Source organism: Pelophylax lessonae, assembly GCF_965119305.1.
Source record: "Pelophylax lessonae genome assembly, chromosome: 1".
Classification (NCBI taxonomy): domain Eukaryota; kingdom Metazoa; phylum Chordata; class Amphibia; order Anura; family Ranidae; genus Pelophylax; species Pelophylax lessonae.
In genome coordinates, this window is record NC_138768.1 from 506,688,242 (window position 1) to 506,705,874 (window position 17,633).

Genomic DNA, 17,633 nt, shown 5'->3' on the forward strand with positions numbered 1-17,633 from the left:
GAGAGGTAAATATACTCCTGAAAAAAGGCTCTGTCATGCTGCTGCAGTCTTGGCCCTTGTTTGAACAAGGTCTTTTCATAGGTATAGAGAAGTTTTTTCTTGACTTTGCATGCTGGAATCTTTGTCAGAATGAACTTGAGATGGAAATTCTTTTGGAACTTCCATGTAATCTCTCTGATCCATTGGTCCCCTATTTTGTCCAAATGAAATTTAAACAGAACACTCAAGTGTAAAAAAGGGTAGCAACTGTATTGGCCATTAGTGTTCAGAGATAATTCAAAATGTCTCTTAAAGAACTCTAGATTTGAAACAAAGTCCATGGCTTTGCAGCATCATCCAGACTTTGAAATCTTTTAACAGTACTACAAAACAGAGAGTGCACCAACATCATGAAAACTCTGTGACATTTTTTCTTTGGTAATATGAATATCTTGTACTCATCAAAGTGCTCGTTGTAAGTGCATGTAACATAAAATCAATGATCCACACCACCATGGTGTTTCAAACACTTGCCTATACATAGCACCCAGCCTTTAGACCACAGGCATTGGCTGGGACTGTGCATGCTCCAGCTAGTAAAAGTCCAGCCAACCGACTTAGAAACATCTCAGTTTTAATGAAAATCAGCGATCAGTTGAAAGATAATGACCTAACAGACCAGCAGTGGGACTCACTTACCTAACTTTCTTTTAGGTTACATGGCACATCACCTGCATAATCAGGATGGCAGTCAGGAGTTTACCCCATTTAAGTAGGTGAAACAGAACCTATTGAGCACTAAAGAAGAGGGGAAAAAAGAACACACTGTCTGAGGGGGTTAGAGGGAATGGAAACTCCCCATTAGTATCCTGACATGGAGCTTTCAGTAAATGTATTTTTTTTAGTTTTGTTTTTTTTTTAACTTTGCATTTAACAAAAAAATAGAGCTAGTTTCCCCCATCCACACATTTGATGTGGATGGGGGAATCATTCCTGCTGAGCCTTAGTATTCTGACGGCGGGAAGCCTTCCCCGCCATCAGAACACAGTGATCAGTGCTGCTGGTTATAGCTGGCGGCATAGATTGGTCTGGAAAAATCTGACAGATAGACTTCTTAGATTGACTTATATACAACCAGCCTGCCCATACGTGGCATGAAGTTTGGCCAGGCCCTGCTGAGCTGGCTGGATTTTGATCCATGTATTGGCACCTTAATGGGCTCCCAAAGATAGTATTATGCTTCCCTGCACCCTCATGCATCAACCCCACCCAACATTCCTTTCAGTCAATCAATATTAAAGATAAACTCCTTGACCAATAGAATTTTACATGAGACAAAGGAGGCAGGCAAGCTCTGTGACTATTAATAAGTGACAAATATTTGTCCTTTGCCTCAAGTATGCGCAGAAACCTTTAGGTGACTGCACTTTATACAGTAAACTCTAGCACATCTAATATTAGAGACACTTTAAAGACAAGTAAGGGTAAGAATACAAACTGATAAAGCCATTAGGTTTCTGGTAGCCCAATGTGCAACTGCGCTGGTGGAAAACTTCAAAGATGTGTTTTTTGCTTCCATTTTAAACTGGTACACTGAAGGCAAACAGCACCACAGGGTAACCAGTCCTAACCAAAACAAAACTCCCACCAAAAAGAATAAATAAAGAGAGGGGACCACACTGACTTCAAAACAACAATGGAAGTAAGAATATATGAAGAGCTTCAAGCGTCTCAAAACAACTAATGAACACAAAACCAAAAATCAATATTGTACCAAAATATATTTATTCACATGATTGCACCCCAAACCCTAACCCACAATTTAGGAACTAATAAGTTGAACAATAAAGCATTATAACGATTCAGTCTTAAAGGGACCAATGCCTAGTGAATGCTGAACACCCAACACAACTAAATATTACATGTAATGACATTCCAAAGCAGGTGTTCAATCAAACAAGTTCCTTCCACTAGCCCACTTAGCTTTTGGATCTTTGGATGAGGTATTACTTCATATGCTGTGAGTACACAGATAAGAGCATTTAGTTAGCAAACAGACCTCCTCAAAGGATTGGAACGGTGTATTGAGGCAATAGTCAGCTTGTTACATTAGCATGGGGGGAAGGAAGTGTCCTGCTAACGCTGTAATCAAATGCTATGCAAATAATATATGAAGTAGAGGCCTCATGATGCAAACACAGAATATGCCATCCAAGTATACAGATGTTGCTATGAAACAACTGGATCAGGGTCTTTATATTGCTTTATTGTTATCCTATATTATACAGTATATTGGTGTTTTGGGGATTCTGCCTAGAGAGGAACTTTTTTTTTGCACTCATTGTCATTTTTGCACATTATAGATTTTTGACTTTGTGTTTTTAATTATTGGGGGACACCTGAAGCTCTTTATATATTGTTACTTACTCTATTTTAAACTGGGTAGCAAACAAGTCCAGTCCACCCTTTCCCAAATGAGTTAAATTGTTGAGACCAGTCAGAGGTAAAGGCTGGATATTTGGCTGCATGCAATGATCTCTCCTGTGTCAGAAAATGAGACATGCTCTTGGCTAGTAAAAAAATAAAGCCGGAACAGAGAAAAGAAAAATTTGTCTATATAAAATGTTTTTCAGCAACAACTGCTTCAATCCTTACACAGATGAAAACTGTAAAATTTTGAACTCTGCAATGCAATTTCAAGTTGCATCTAATGGACAGTCTCCCAGTGAGACCATTACGGAAATGAACTGTTCTTCCTTTTTGTGTTATCCTTTAATGCTTGCAAAACTGGGTTAAATGAGATGAAAACACTTTGCTGATGTATTGCTTTCTTTCTGTCAACCCCTTCTACTCTATGGGGAACTTGGTAGATGTATGCTTTGATAATATGCTTAATTGACTATAGAAAAACTTAGGAAGCTTTGTAGTAATCTATGTTTCTGTGTGTGTGTGTGTGTATATACAAATACATGTACGTACAGTACGTGTGTATGTGTCTTTATGCATGTACAGTACTATACAGTGTGGTATGTGTTTTTTTATGGAAGGGTTTCCCATCATTTTCTATTTCAGTGACAATGGACACCAGGACAAAAGAGGGGAAGCATCTTGAAAGTGGAGACCCAAAAGCAATATCCAACAGGGATTCAAATCCTTTCCCACTTTTAAAACTAGAAAAAAAAAAAGTTTTGTCTCTGCATAATCTTTAAAACTATTGTGTTCTGCTGGCGAGGGGCACAGGGAGCCTTTTTGGCCAGCAGAACACAATGAATAATGCTAGGAGCTACAGTCAGGTCCATAAATATTGGGATATCGACACAATTCTAATCTTTTTGGCTCTATACACCACCACAATGGATTTGAAATGAAACAAACAAGATGTGCTTTAACTGCAGACTTTCAGGGTATTTACATGCAAATCAGGTGAACAGTGTAGGAATTACAACAGTTTGTATATGTGCCTCCCACTTTTTAGAGGCCAAAAGTAATGGGACAGATTAACAATCATAAATCAAACTTTCACTTTTTAATACTTGGTTGCAAATCCTTTGCAGTCAAATACAGCCTGAAGTCTGGAACGCATAGACATCACCAGAAGCTGGATTTCATCCCTGGTGATGCTCTGCCAGGCCTCTACTGCAGCTGTCTTCAGTCCTGCTTTTTATTGGGGCATTTTCCCTTTAGTTTTGTCTTCAGCAAGTGAAATGCATGCTCAATCGGATTCAGGTCAGGTGATTGACGTGGCCATTGCATAACATTCCACTTCTTTCCCTTAAAAAACTCTTTGGTTGCTTTCGCAGTATGCTTCGTCCATCTGCACTGTGAAGCGCCATCCAATGAGTTCTGAAGCATTTGGCTGAATATGAGCAGATAATATTGCCCGAAACACTTCAGAATTCATCCTGCTGCTTTTGTCAGCAGTCACATCATCAATAAATACAATAGAAGCAGTTCCATTGGCAGCCATACATGCCCACGCCATGACACTACCACCACCATGTTTCACTGATGAGGTGGTATGCTTTGGATCATGAGCACTTCCTTTCCTTCTCCTTACAGTTCTCTTCCCATCACTCTGGTACAAGTTACACTCTGGTGAAGTCTTCTCTTGATTGTTGACTTTGACAGACATACACCTACCTCCTGAGGGAGTGTTCTTGATCTGGCCAACTGTTGTGAAGGGTGTTTTCTTCACCAGGGAAAGAATTCTTCGGTCATCCGCCACAGTTGTTTTCCGTGGTCTTCCGGGTCTTTTGGTGTTGCTGAGCTCGCCGGTGCATTCTTTCTTTTTAAGGATGTTCCAAACAGTTGATTTGGCCACACCTAATGTTTTTGCTATCTCTCTGATGGGTTTGTTTTGTTTTTGTCAGCCTAATGATAGCTTGCTTCACTGATAGTGACAGCTCTTTGGATCTCATATTGAGAGTTGACAGCAACAGATTCCAAATGCAAATAGCACACTTGAAATTAACTTTGGACCTTTTATCTGCTCCTTGTAAATGGGATAATGAGGGAATAACACACGCTTGGCCATGGAACAGCTGAGCAGCCAATTGTCCCATTAATTTTGGTCCCTTAAAAAGTGGGAGGCACATATACAAACTGTTGTAATTTCTACAGCTTTCACTTGATTTGGATGTAAATACACTCAAATTAAAGCTGTTTTATTTCAAATCCATTGTGGTGGTGTATAGAGCCAAAAAGATTAGAATTGTGTTGATGTCCCAATATTTATGGACCTAACTGTATAGCCACAGGCAGCGATGTAAAAAAATCCGACAGGCTGATTAGTCCCAAGTCTGATCAGCCTGCCCATATGTGGATCAAATCTTGGCCAGTCCCTAATGAATAATCCACATTTTGATCCATCTAAGGCTAGCTTAAAATACATCAAATAACAGTAACATTTGCCAGAAAAGCCTACAGTGTCTATTAACATTTTTCACACGTATTGTCTAAAGCACTTTAACATAAACAAGCAAAAGCACATATTACATTTCAGATTGTGTGTGTATCTGCAGCTCCTGCACCTGTTTTTCAAATCTTCAATAGTTATACTAAGATTCAAGACAGATTTTCTTTAAAAATGCATCCCCAATCAGAATACATTTCTCACTGAAAAAGGTAACTTGAGGAAATGCTTACTTTGTGAGCATCTAAAGGTATCATCATTGGGTCACTCAAGACCTTGGGCATCTTAATTACCTAACAGTGTCATAGGCTGAACTGCTTCTTCCCACTCACAATTCCTCTCAATTGGTCAGTAAGGCTGCCTATCATACTGAAGGACGAACAAGGAGGCGTGGCAGACAGTGAGAAACAGATCAGCTTTCAAAATGGTGAGGACGTAACCAAACTGTCCCATAATTTTGGATACCTGTGGCATTTTTATAGAGTGCTGAATGTACATGTAGCCTGGTCTTTATCACCTTTAGTTTGCCTGTAGGACAGACAGTGCTGAACTGGAAAGTAATCAAGCAAAGTGCTTGCCCTTCAATCCAAATGCAGGTATAAAATGGCATGGAGCACTCTTCTCTCACTGTGCTTGACAAATGTTCTCCAATTGGCACACAAAAGTTCTCCAAAGTAAGGTGCAGAGTTGTATAAAGTACTCGAAACCCATACTTGAGTAAAAGTGCTCGATCAAAAAGTGACTTGAGTAGAAGTACTAAAGTATTCAACATTTTTTGTACTTAAGTATTGCATGTAGTTTTTTAAAAAATTTTCCTTCTCAAGTACTGAAAGTAAAAGTACCAGTAGTTTTGAAAAAAAAATTGCTACTCAAGTACTGAAAGTAAAAGTACTGTGTTATGTAGTTATTAAAGAAAGAAGTCAAAAGTTTGAACATCATATTGTTTTTTATTATTTCAAATGTAGCTTTTATTTATACATACAGTAGCATTTATTTTCGTATGCGCGGATAATACACATGTTTTGAGCTTCATGAAACCTGCCATCTACTGTTCTGGCAGTGGTAATTTTTATAATAGTAACGAGTAACTATGCAGCACAAAAAAAAATATATCGGAGTAGAAGTATTGAAATCATAGAAAAAATGTAGTGAAGTAAAAGTAGGAGAAAAAAATTCTACTCTAGGAAAAGTACAGATACCGCCTTTCGGTACTTAAGTACAGTAGTGAAGTAGTTCTACTTAGTTACTATACATCTCTGGTAAGGTGAAGTTGGCAACAAGATTAGCATTAATAAAGTCAATCTTGATTCAATCCCTAAAGAGTATATACATTCCAAAATGAAGTGCATATGGATTGAATAAAGATTGATTTTTTTAATACTCACCTAGCTGTCGGCATCACCTTACCTGGGTGAACTGGAAAGTGTTTCGAGCACAGGAGGTGCAGTGGCCATTTTGGGGAGACCAAGACTGAAGAATAACTTGGCTGCTTCAGCAGCTTGACTGTGAATTAGCTCTTAGCAACGGGGGGGGGGGGGGGGCAGGGTTTCTATTGAGTGCAGCCACTGCCTTGCACTTGGCCACACCCCAAAGGGAGGAAACTGTGTAAAATCCCTGTGGGAAAGGCAGTCATTGAGTTCATGTGAGGGAAAGGCTGGACTGCTGGGAACATTTGCTGCGAGTAGGCTTCAGAGGGAGGAGCTCTGTGAACAGTTTTACCACGCCTGGAGAAACAGTCTTACCAAGTTCTCTGTCACTGTCAGTCACTGCGGGGGCTTGCCTGCACACTACCTAAGACTGTGTTGCTGAAACTGCTAGACAGTGCCCACCAGAGACTATGTTGGTACGAGTGGAGCTGTAGAGCTGCACTGGTCGAAAATTGATCTTTTAATGGTGATCTCCAAGAGAGGTGGGGGATGTTCGGCTGAGATCTGAATGTCTGTGAGACTAACTGCAGACATTCAGTGAAATTGTGTCACAGAGAAAAGCCACAACAAGAGAATTCCAAAAGAGGGGAAGGCTTGAGGGAGAAGCACAAAACTCAAAAGACAATCTTTCACCTGACCTCATCCAGGAGAGGTGACTCTTCTTTTTGAATCCTTCCTGAACACTGGAGTGGTGAGAGGTCCATTGACCACCCCAGTGTGCAAATTTGCCTATAGTTTCTGATATTACTGCCTACAGTAGGATTCTGTCCTTGGAAAGGCGATAGCCCTTCCCCTTTGATTACAATTATCTCAGGCTTGCTATTAGTAATTTAGGAGCCCTAACACCAGCAGACTGGTTACCCATGGATGAGTGGTGTCAGTAGCATCAGCTCACAAACACATTCAGTCAGGCTGCTCAGTCGGTTAAAGTAACTGTGAACCATTCTGTGTGTGTGTAAATATATATATACTGTATATACACACACACATATATATTGTCTATGTATGTATATATATATATATATATATATATATATATATATATATATATATATATATATTGCTGTACTGACTCTTCACATTATTGATGCTCATTGCTATTGTTTGCTGCTACTTATTTTACCCCTTTATCTCGCTAATTCTTTACTAAAGCCTTTTTTAACCCAAGATGTGTTGGTAAGTTCAGGTATTACCAGACTGGGTCATTATCTCTTTTGATATGTGTAATCATTCAGATTGTTCACTATTTTTATTGTTTGCCTCTGGACTCTCTATTGCATCAATATCTTTTTGTAAGTGAGATCTTCAGAAGTGGGCTTTCCCCATTGCCAGGCTGAAAATAAGCAACCCCAAATTCATTCAGAAATTGAACTGCACTTTCCACTGCTTAGATCAGTGTTTCTCAACCTTTTTTAGGTCGAGGCACACCCCAAAATTATGGACAGTCTCGAGGCACCCTTTAAAATTATGGACAGTCTTGAAGCATCCCATCCTAATATGTAAAAACCATTTGAATAGTTTTACATAATGCAGCAACATCCACACACATAGGACTCCTAACGTTAGAGGTACAAATCGGTACTGACTAATATTCCAATGTTTCTTTTTTTCCTCAGTTTTTCTCCATCGCTCAGCTAATGTGACCCCAAAACTTATGGAGAGAAGCAGGGGAGGGTCAAACAAGCATGCTACGCAGGCAACTGACATCCTCCTTATCAACTGATGATGTCATTTGTCGTTTGCAGTTCAGCAGCTAGAGGGTTGTAATGGCGTACAATGAAAACGTGTGACTTTACGTAATTAAAAGGCAAGCTTCATCCACCCGCTGCCTAGTATGACATTTTTGGGGCATTTTGCTGAGGCACCCCTGAGGAAGCTTCAAGGCACATCAGGGTGCCTGGGCACCCTGGTTGAAAAAGGCTGGCTTAGATTAATCTTCCAGCAATGCCAAACCATGGTTCATGCTACAAACTCATCCAGGAATATCAACCTTATGGCACACCTTTATATCATCAGAAAACAGACATACCTTTCTCACCAAACTTGGGTGAACACAGGTAATTTTTTTCTATTCAGCCAGAAGGCTGAACCAAAAAAAATGAACGGTTCCCTGCATCTACACAAGCAAGGTGGATGCTGGAATCCTTCTCCCTGGGATATTGTAATCTGACAGCAGGGACTTAATAAATAGTAGCTTAGTTAGGTCACACAGGTCAGTAGAATATCTTGCTTGTACTTTACATTACATGAGAACATGTGGCTAGTCCAGCTGTGAGCCATAATCTGGCATTGCTAAACACACATTATCCTATATACCATTCCTGAACAGGGGAGTTCATTGCATTGAATACAGCACAGCTGAGGGAACACCTTTTAAATGTAACCTTGCATGCTGGACTATGGGGTGACAGGGGCTGTATTAACACCTGGAGTATGGTCTCTTCTACAGAAAGCCACTATGTTTCAGAAAAACCATCAGGGAATGCAATGTGTGTGTCTGGACAAGTGCAGCACTTTTACCTCCCTACATGCTAAACTTTCTGACCTAGCCACCTGATATCTATTAGCCATCTCTATAGTAAGTCACTTTCAGAAAACAGTTGCCCTCCTACTGATACAAACCAAGAAGACACTGCATGCCATCTGATATCAAGCTCCTCAGTCTGCACATCAAAGAGCCTGAAGCCAGTACAGTATTATAGCGTTTTGCCCTTTCTGATCTACTCTAGTCCTTACAACATGTGCTTCTGCTAACAATGACTAAACTCACTAAAAGAAACCTGTAAATGTCTTGACCTACTGCACGGTAACTTGTAGTCCTACAGTGCATAATAATGAAAAATGTGGCTGTCTGTTTTATTCTATCCTTAGCAAATCTGTGAGATAGACTTACAAGTTCTTTGGATTTGGTTTTGGATTTGAATTTGGATAAAATATATGTGGCAATTTTGCATTACTGTTTATTTCTTTTCAAATGTATTGGAAGATGATGAAGGTTTCATTAAAAGTACATTCAAGTCAAAATTTAAGTTTTTTTTTGGAGTTTTTCATCTATATAACTTCATCAATACCTTCACTTTAAAATGAGTTAACAGAAGGTCATGTTATTCTACTTCCTCAAACTCTTCCATTGTCAGACTAGCTTAGTGAAAGATATTAAAGCTGAATTTATATTATCAAGCACAACAGATAAGTGTCTGAAACTAAGAGTCTTGCAGGTAGTAGTAATGTTCAGACTTCCTATTTTCTTCTTTCCTCACAAATTTCTTACATTACCATGATACCTTATATGAAATAATATATTTTGTATTCTCATATACAACTTAGTTTTATTCTGAATGTATAGTCTGCAATTATAACAGCTGTTCTGTGTGTTTTACTGGTGTCACCAGATGTGACTCAGCAAATACATTTTGCCATTTGATGCAGTAAAAAATATCATTCTTGGGAACAGATACAAATATTTTTTCCGTTAGATGTTGCTCTAGTGCAGTGATCCTCAATCTGTGGCTTGCAGGTTGGATGCAGCCCCTTGCTTGCCCTTATGCGGGCCTTGGGTTACTGATCCCACTGATACAGGGCACAATTCCTTCCATTGACACCAATGATGGGGCATAGTTTTTCCCACTGATTTAAACAATGGGGTACTATTCCTTTCAATGAAAACAGTGATGGGGCACTATTCCTCCCAGTGACACCAATGATGAGAAATAATTCCTCCAAATGATATTAACAATAGGGTTCTATTCCTTCCAGTGACACCAATGATGGGGCACTATTCCTCCCACCAATACCAATTATGGGGCAATATTTCTCCTCCCACTGACCAAAGGTGCTATATAATATTTTCTTACTCCCATTGACAACCAAGCCTGAGAAATTGGAGTTGACTTACTTAAACTGGAGAGTGCAATATCTGGTGCTGCTCTGCATAGAAACCAATCCAATTCCAGATTCTTTAAAAGGTTAAGTCAAAGCTTAATTGAACAAGCTGAAGTTAGGAACTGATTGGCTACCATGCACAGCTGCACCAGATTTTGCATTCTCCAGCTTTAGTAAATCAACCCAGATATCCACTCCCACTGACGCTGGGGGCATTTTCTACTTCCTCTGGTCACAGTCTGGCTCCCCTATAGTCTGAAGTTTGGAGACCCCTGCTCTAGTGTAAAATATTCAACATGGTATTAGGTCTGATTTGTGCAATATGGTGTGCTGCACATATGTGCTTTCGGGGTACCATTCAAAATGACACACCACCAAAGTATTGTGTTACTAAAACACATTGGGATTGATTTACTAAAGGGAAATCCACTGTGCACTACAAGTACACTGCAGCGCTTGAAATCCAGGATAAGTAAATTACTCAGTGCTCCCCTTTCGTGTCCCCACTTATCTGGTGCTGTAAAAGCACTATGGATAGTATATGGACTCCTTTTTTTCTTCCTAGTTAACCACTTAAGCCCTGGAGGATTTTCCTGCTCAAAGACCAGGGCCTATTTTGCAATTCGGCACTGCGTAACTTTAGCAGACAATTGCACGGTCGTGCGGTGCTGTGCCCAAATGAACTGGACGTCCTTTTTTTTCCACAAACAGAGCTTTCTTTTGGTGGCATTTGATCACTTGTGCGATTTTTACTTTTTGCGTTATAAACAAAAAAAGAGCGACAATTTTGAAAAAATAACAATATTTTTAAAAAATTTTTATATGAAATTCCCCAAAAAAAAATTAAAAATCAAAATGTTTTAACATTTTAGGCCAATTTGTTTTCTGCTACATATGTTTGGTAAAAAAAATTGCAATAAGCATATTTTGATTGGTTTGCGCAAAAGTTATTGCATCTACTAACTACGGGAAAGATTTATGTCATTTTTATTGTTTTTTTTTTACTAGTAATGGCGGCGATCTGAGATTTTTTTGCGGGACTGCGACATTGTGGCGGACAGATCGGACCCTTGACTGATATTTTTGACACTTTTGGGGGTACCAGTGACATTACTACAGTAATCAGTGCTATAAATATGCACTGTTACTGTAAAAATGACACTGGCAGGGAAGGGGTTAACTTTATTGGTGATCAAGGGGTTAAATGTATCCCTATGGGCGTGATTCTAACTGTGGGGGGGGGCGTGGCTTGTGATGTAACCACAGAGACATACGATCCTACATAGCAGGATCGTATGATCTCTGCAGTTACATCAGGGAGAATGACAGGCGGCTTTGTCTACATTAGCCACCTGCCTTTCTCCCTCTCCAGCGGGAGATCGCGAGTGACCGGCGGACATCGTAGCCGCCGGTCACTCGCGCAGAGATGTTAGTGAATGAGCGGGGGCGGGAGCGCGCCTCCGGCGGTGTACGCTCGCCCCCTAGAGGCTCGTAGGCGAGCAACGTAGCCCTACGTCGGTTTGCCTGTACGGGGCTGACTGCCGCAGTAAAAAGTCGTGCAGCGGTTGGCAAGCGGTTAAACTGGGTATATATTGTTTGAAAATGAACCTTGTAATACTCAATGGAGATATTCCTTCTCCTTATGACTCCCAATGATAGGTTTCATAAAATTGAGAGAGAGTTTTTCATAGTGTAAAACTGCATACTTTATTAAAAAAATACAGCTATAACAAGTAAAATTCAGCATAAGAAGTCCCGTGGTGTCCGCCGCCGCTGCATGCGTTCCAACCACCGGTAGTGATGTCAGACGTTAGTCCCCTGCTTGACGCGTTTCGCCCCTCCCACTGGTCATCATCTGAAGCTCAAGAAACTAAGGTCACCCAAACTGAGAAATCCACTTAAAAAGAAGTCCAGAACCTTTTATTTTTTTTAACCCACATAACAACAGGAAGACAAAATGTATCCAACGCGCTATGAAGGACAAAAATCCCCCTTCACTAAGACTTAACCAATGTAGCAGAAATTGTCTGTTTCACTCAAAACAAAAACTCCTGGACAGAAATATCTAACAGGGGAAAAAATATGTGATTGTGCCTGCATCTATGGCCAAGCATTGCTGCTCTTATACTTGGCCATATATGCAGATGCAATAACATATTAATTTCTTTCTCCTAGTGGAGATTTCATAAAGTCAAATGCAGGAGCCTCAACTACACACCAAAGTTCTTATTTTTGAATGACAAGGGAGAACCTTAGTAGTAGGAGAGGCTTAATCTCATGTATCTTGGCTCATGTACATCCTAGGCCTTGTATCCAAGAGTCTCCACTCAAACGCACAGATTGATCCAAAGATTAAATAGGTTTTTCAGAAATGTATTAACCATAAAAGCATTTCAGGCCAGTTCAAATTTAATTGGGTGTGAGGAGTATGTGTCAATACTCCAACTAACTTCAAATGGTGGCTTATAACTTTGTCTCTCTCTTGAGGTTTGTTTCAAGGAAGACTATTTAATTTAAACTGAATCTAATATTTTTAATCTGTTTGATAGCCCAGTCATTTGGACATTCTGATCAAGTGTACTAAAAAGCATACGTGAGCATTTTTTGAAAGCTATTATTTCAGGTGGAATTAAAAAGAATGCAGTCAGCCTTGAATATTTTCATTGGATTTCTATGGAGACTCAACTTATTTAGTATAATCTAACTTATTTTTAAACTCATCTTTTAAAGCATAAAGGCTAAGTACACACCTCTGCGTGTGGCTGCGGGAATCGCATCTGTTCCCGCAACCACCCGTAGTCAAATCGCGCTGCTCTTAGGAGACACACAGGGCTGCCATTCATTCTGAATGGCACTTCCACGTATCTCAGCATGCAGAACATTTGCAGTGCAGGAACCACAGGGAAATCGCTTGGTCAATAAGACCATGCATGCATCTTTTTTTGCGAAAACGCAGGCACAGCAGCCCATTCATTAAATGGGCTGCTGTGCCCACGCAAATGCAGCCCACACAAAACGTGGGTCTGTAAACCCAGGGTAAAAGTAAGTTGATCAAATTAAATTAAATGGAAAAGGATTACCATAATAATTGTAATGCGGGTTGAGAAAAGAGTAATACGATATATAATATACAATTTCTGAGAGTGGTGAACTTGAAGTGTTTCTAAAGACTGAAGGTTTTTTTACCTTAATGCATTTCATTAAAGGATAAACTCACCCTATTTAAGGATGGAACATGTAACATGTTCCCACTCCTGTAGCGTCTCCCCGATTCATTGCATCCAGTGACAGCAAGCGAGGGATCTTTGTCCCTCGCTCACTGACACTATTTTAAAAAAAAGCGTGGTTTCATTCGCCTGCCCGTGTTATTAATTTACTGTGAATGGGAAACTAGAACTTTGTCGCTGTCGGATTGTAGTTCTCAATGAACAATCATGGAGCTGTTGAGTGCTCTAGCAAGATCATTGTCTCATCCCGTCAGTGTGTAGCTGCCTGCCCATATGAGGTGCAAGCAGACAGATACACTGACGATTCTGCAGAAGTCCTGCATGGCACCTGTGATCTGCTGATTTTGGGTGCAATGCTTTCCTAGTAAAAAAAATAACAAATGCACATTTTTTACCTGCAAAAGCATATGCATTTATAATTTTGAACGTATACTTTAACATAAAAAAACATTCTCAGTGCAGCGCCACCTCCCTTAGTCCCCCTTATACTTACCTGAGCCCGATCTTGATCCAGCGATGTGCACAAGAGCAGTGGCTCGCTCAGATCTCTTCCTCCTCATAGCCTCAGAGACAGTAGCAGGAGCCATTGGCTCCCACTGTTGTCAATCACAGTCAGTGAGGAGGTAGCAGGGGCAGGGCACACAGAGTCATCTTTGGAGCAAGCCCACATGAGTGTCCCCATAGAAAGCAGTTTGCTATGGTGAGCACTCGGTGGAGGGGAGGAGCACCGCCAGGGGGCCAGAGAAGAGGAGAATCTGGGCAAACCCATTGCACAGAGCAGGTAAGTATAACATGTTTGTTATTTAAAAAAATATATAAATAAGGGTTTACAATCACTTTAAAGAGGTTGTAAACCCCAAAAATTTTAGAACGAGCCCCCGCCGTGCCGTCCGCTTACCTGTATGACGGGCGACATGTCCAGTCGCCCGTCTTCCGGGATCGCGGCATACGGCCATCTCATTGGCCGGAGCCTCGGTGACGTCACTCCCGCGCACGGGAGCCGACGGTCACGGCATGGTGCTCTGAAGGAACGGCACGAGCGGCCGTTCCTTCAGAGCGAATGCGCCAGTGACGTCACTGGCTGCATGTAAGGTAAATATCTCCTAAATGGTACATGTTTAGGAGATATTTACAGTACCTATAAGTAAGCCTTATCATAGGCTTGCCTATAGGTACAAGTTACAGAGGAGGGTTTACTTCCTCTTTAAATCAGTTTGGCAATGGGTTACATGTATGGTTGCTTAGCCACCTCAATACTGGGCACTTTCACCTCCTTCCTTCCCATAGCAATCTTCAGCTTTCAGTGCTCTCACACTTTGAATGACAATTGCTAGTCATGCTACACTGTACCCAAATGAAATTTTTATTATCTTGTTCACACAAATAGAGCCTTCTTTTGGTGGTATTTATTCACCACTGGGTTTTTTATTTTTTGCATTATAAGCGAAAAAAGAGCGAAGATTTTGAAAGAAAAAAAACAATATTTTCTACATTCTGTTTCCAAAGAAATCCAATAAAATTTAATTTCGTCATAAATTTAGGCCAGAATGTATTCTGCTACATGTCTTTGGTAAAAAATCCTGATAAGTGTAGGTTTGCGTGAAAAGTTATAGAGTCTACAAGCTAGGCTACATATCATTGAAAATTGATCAATCCTGATGTACTGACTACCTATCTCATTTCTCGAGGCCCTAAAATGTCAGGACATTACAAATACCCCCCAAATTAACTTTTACACAAAGTTGTCAATTTATAATATATTTCTAACACGTAGCATGCACATAGCAAAAATGACACACCAAAATACATTCTGCTACTTGAGAATGGCGATACCCCATGTGTGAGACTTTTTCTCAGCCTGGTCACATACAGAGGCCCAACATTCAAGTAGCGCTGTCAGGCATTCTAAAGGCATACATTACACATTTCATTTCCTGAGTACCTATCACATTTTTGAAGGCCCTGTTACAGATGTTGATCACTGGGATGTGGCAGATGTTCACTGGGACAGATGTGGCAGATCACGAATGGATGTGGCAGATGTTGACTGGGACAAATTTCGCAGCTCACGGACAGATGTAGTAGATCATGGATAGATGTGGCAGATCATGGACAGATGTGGCAGATGATCATAGACAGATGTGGCAGATGATCACGGACAGATGTGGCAGATGCTGTGCGTCAGATGATCACAGACAGATGTGGTAGATGATCATGGATAGATGTGGCAGATGATGGGCAGGTGTGGCAGATGATTACAGACATATGTAGCAGATGATTACAGACAGGAGTGGCAGATGATCACTGGCAGATGTGGCAGATGATGTGCACCAGATGTGTGCCAGATGATCACGGACAGATGTGCCAGATCACAGGCAGATGTGCCAGGTGATCACGGACAGATGTGGCAGATATTCAAGGACAGATGTGGCAGGACATGACGGACAGATGTGGCAGATTATCAGGGACAGATGTGGCAGAGGAACATGGACAGATGTGCCAGATATTCACAGACAGATGTGCCAGATATTCACAGACAGATGTGCCAGATGATCACGGACAGATGTGGCAGATGATCACGGACAGGTGCGCCAGATGATCATTGAAAGATGTGGCAGATTATCATGTACAGATGTGGCAGATTATCACGGACAGATATGGCAGATTATCATGTACAGATGTGGCAGATTATCATGGACAGATGTGGCAGATTATCACGGACAGATGAGGCAGATGATGACAGACAGCTGCACCAGATGATGACAGACAGATGCGCCAGATGATCACGGACAGATGTGCCAGATGTTCACTTAACAGTTTATTTTAATGGGACAGATGTTTGACAGGTGTTTTCACTGTGTTGGGGACACTAGCTGGGTGATCAGTAAGTAAAAAGCAGTAAAACACTCAATACTCACTTGTCACCAGCTGGCAACACAGATCCACTCTCCTTTTCCTCACTGTGTGAGGAGAAGCAGAGCCGATCACTGTTACAATGGCTGTATTGATATTACATGACGGCTGTGATTGGATACAGCTCTCATGTGATCAGGAGGGCAAATCACAGAGCCCTTCTGCCGAGTGGTGTTGCGCTGTGTCTGGGGGACAGCTGTGCACAGCTGTGCGTTCGCGCGACCACGAAATCTCCCTCCTTCTGAAGGATGTTCAGGAATGTCCACTCAGAAGGAAGAAGCCCCCAGTCAGCCATTTATATGCATTGGCCGGGTGAGAGGAGGTTAAAGTAGATTTTTATTAAAAGTTTTGGATAAAGTGGAGAGGTATTAGAAGACAGAGCAGGTTTTTATCACTGTCTGTACAACCGTTAGGGAGCGTCATCCTTTTTATTTGTCCTGTGTACTGCTATCGCCAAGAGGGAAGGTAAAAAAAAAAGGGTGGAAAAAAAGAGGAAATCTTTTAATGGCAGCATTAGTTTTGGTGACACTGGTGACAACCAGGGATTTCTTCACTTTGGAGAGATTTCTTCTCACTTCATGTTTTTGCGATAGGACAAGAAGTGAAGGAAAAATCTCCCTAATGGGACACAAATAGAAAAAAAATAAAAAAACTTAAAATATCTTTAGTTCTTCTTTAGTACTCGCTGCAACACTTGTTCATATTCCAAATAATGAAAGGGGTCATTTACAGGCTGTGGTTTTAAAGTGGTTCTAAAGTTACAAGGTAAATTTACAAGTCAAAAGATCAATGTAAACCTGATAAAGTATAGTGATAGTTTTTGAATACATAGTATTGTATTGTGGGAAATATTGATTTTATTTTTTTTATTCTTTTCAGATTAGCTTTATATGTGTATGAATATTTACTGCATGTAGGAGCCCAGAAATCTGCACAAACTTTTCTTTCAGAGGTAAGAAAATTGTTTTGTTTTATAATTTGTTGCCTAGCCAATGAATACTGAAAGAGCACCTTTGTAAGTAAAATTGTTCTAAATGAATTATTTAAGGCATTAAGTAATTAGAATGTGGGAAAATATGATTCTACAGTCTATGACTGCTATAATGATTCTCAATAAAAGAATTAATTGAAAAGCAGAGTAACAGCTATACTGCAAACAAGGATAACCCTTGATGGTTTTTTTTTTCCCTAAAGAGGAAGTCTGGTATAGGATAGAAAAACAAGGAAATCTTTGTGAGTTTTTTTGTATTGTGTTTTCTTAACTAGGGAAAGAGTAGAAGGTAGTATTTGTAT

At 40.4% G+C, this 17,633-nt stretch overlaps 1 protein-coding gene across 1 annotated transcript in view; it reads left to right on the forward strand.

Moving 5' to 3' along the window:
* SSBP4 (single stranded DNA binding protein 4) overlaps positions 1-17,633 on the forward strand; it is a 682,195-nt gene that overhangs the window by 123,622 nt on the left and 540,940 nt on the right. Inside the window, exon 2 of the mRNA XM_082263962.1 lies at positions 17,220-17,292. Within this exon, the coding sequence (XP_082120088.1) occupies positions 17,220-17,292 (73 nt within the window). The remainder of the gene's footprint in view (positions 1-17,219; positions 17,293-17,633) is intronic.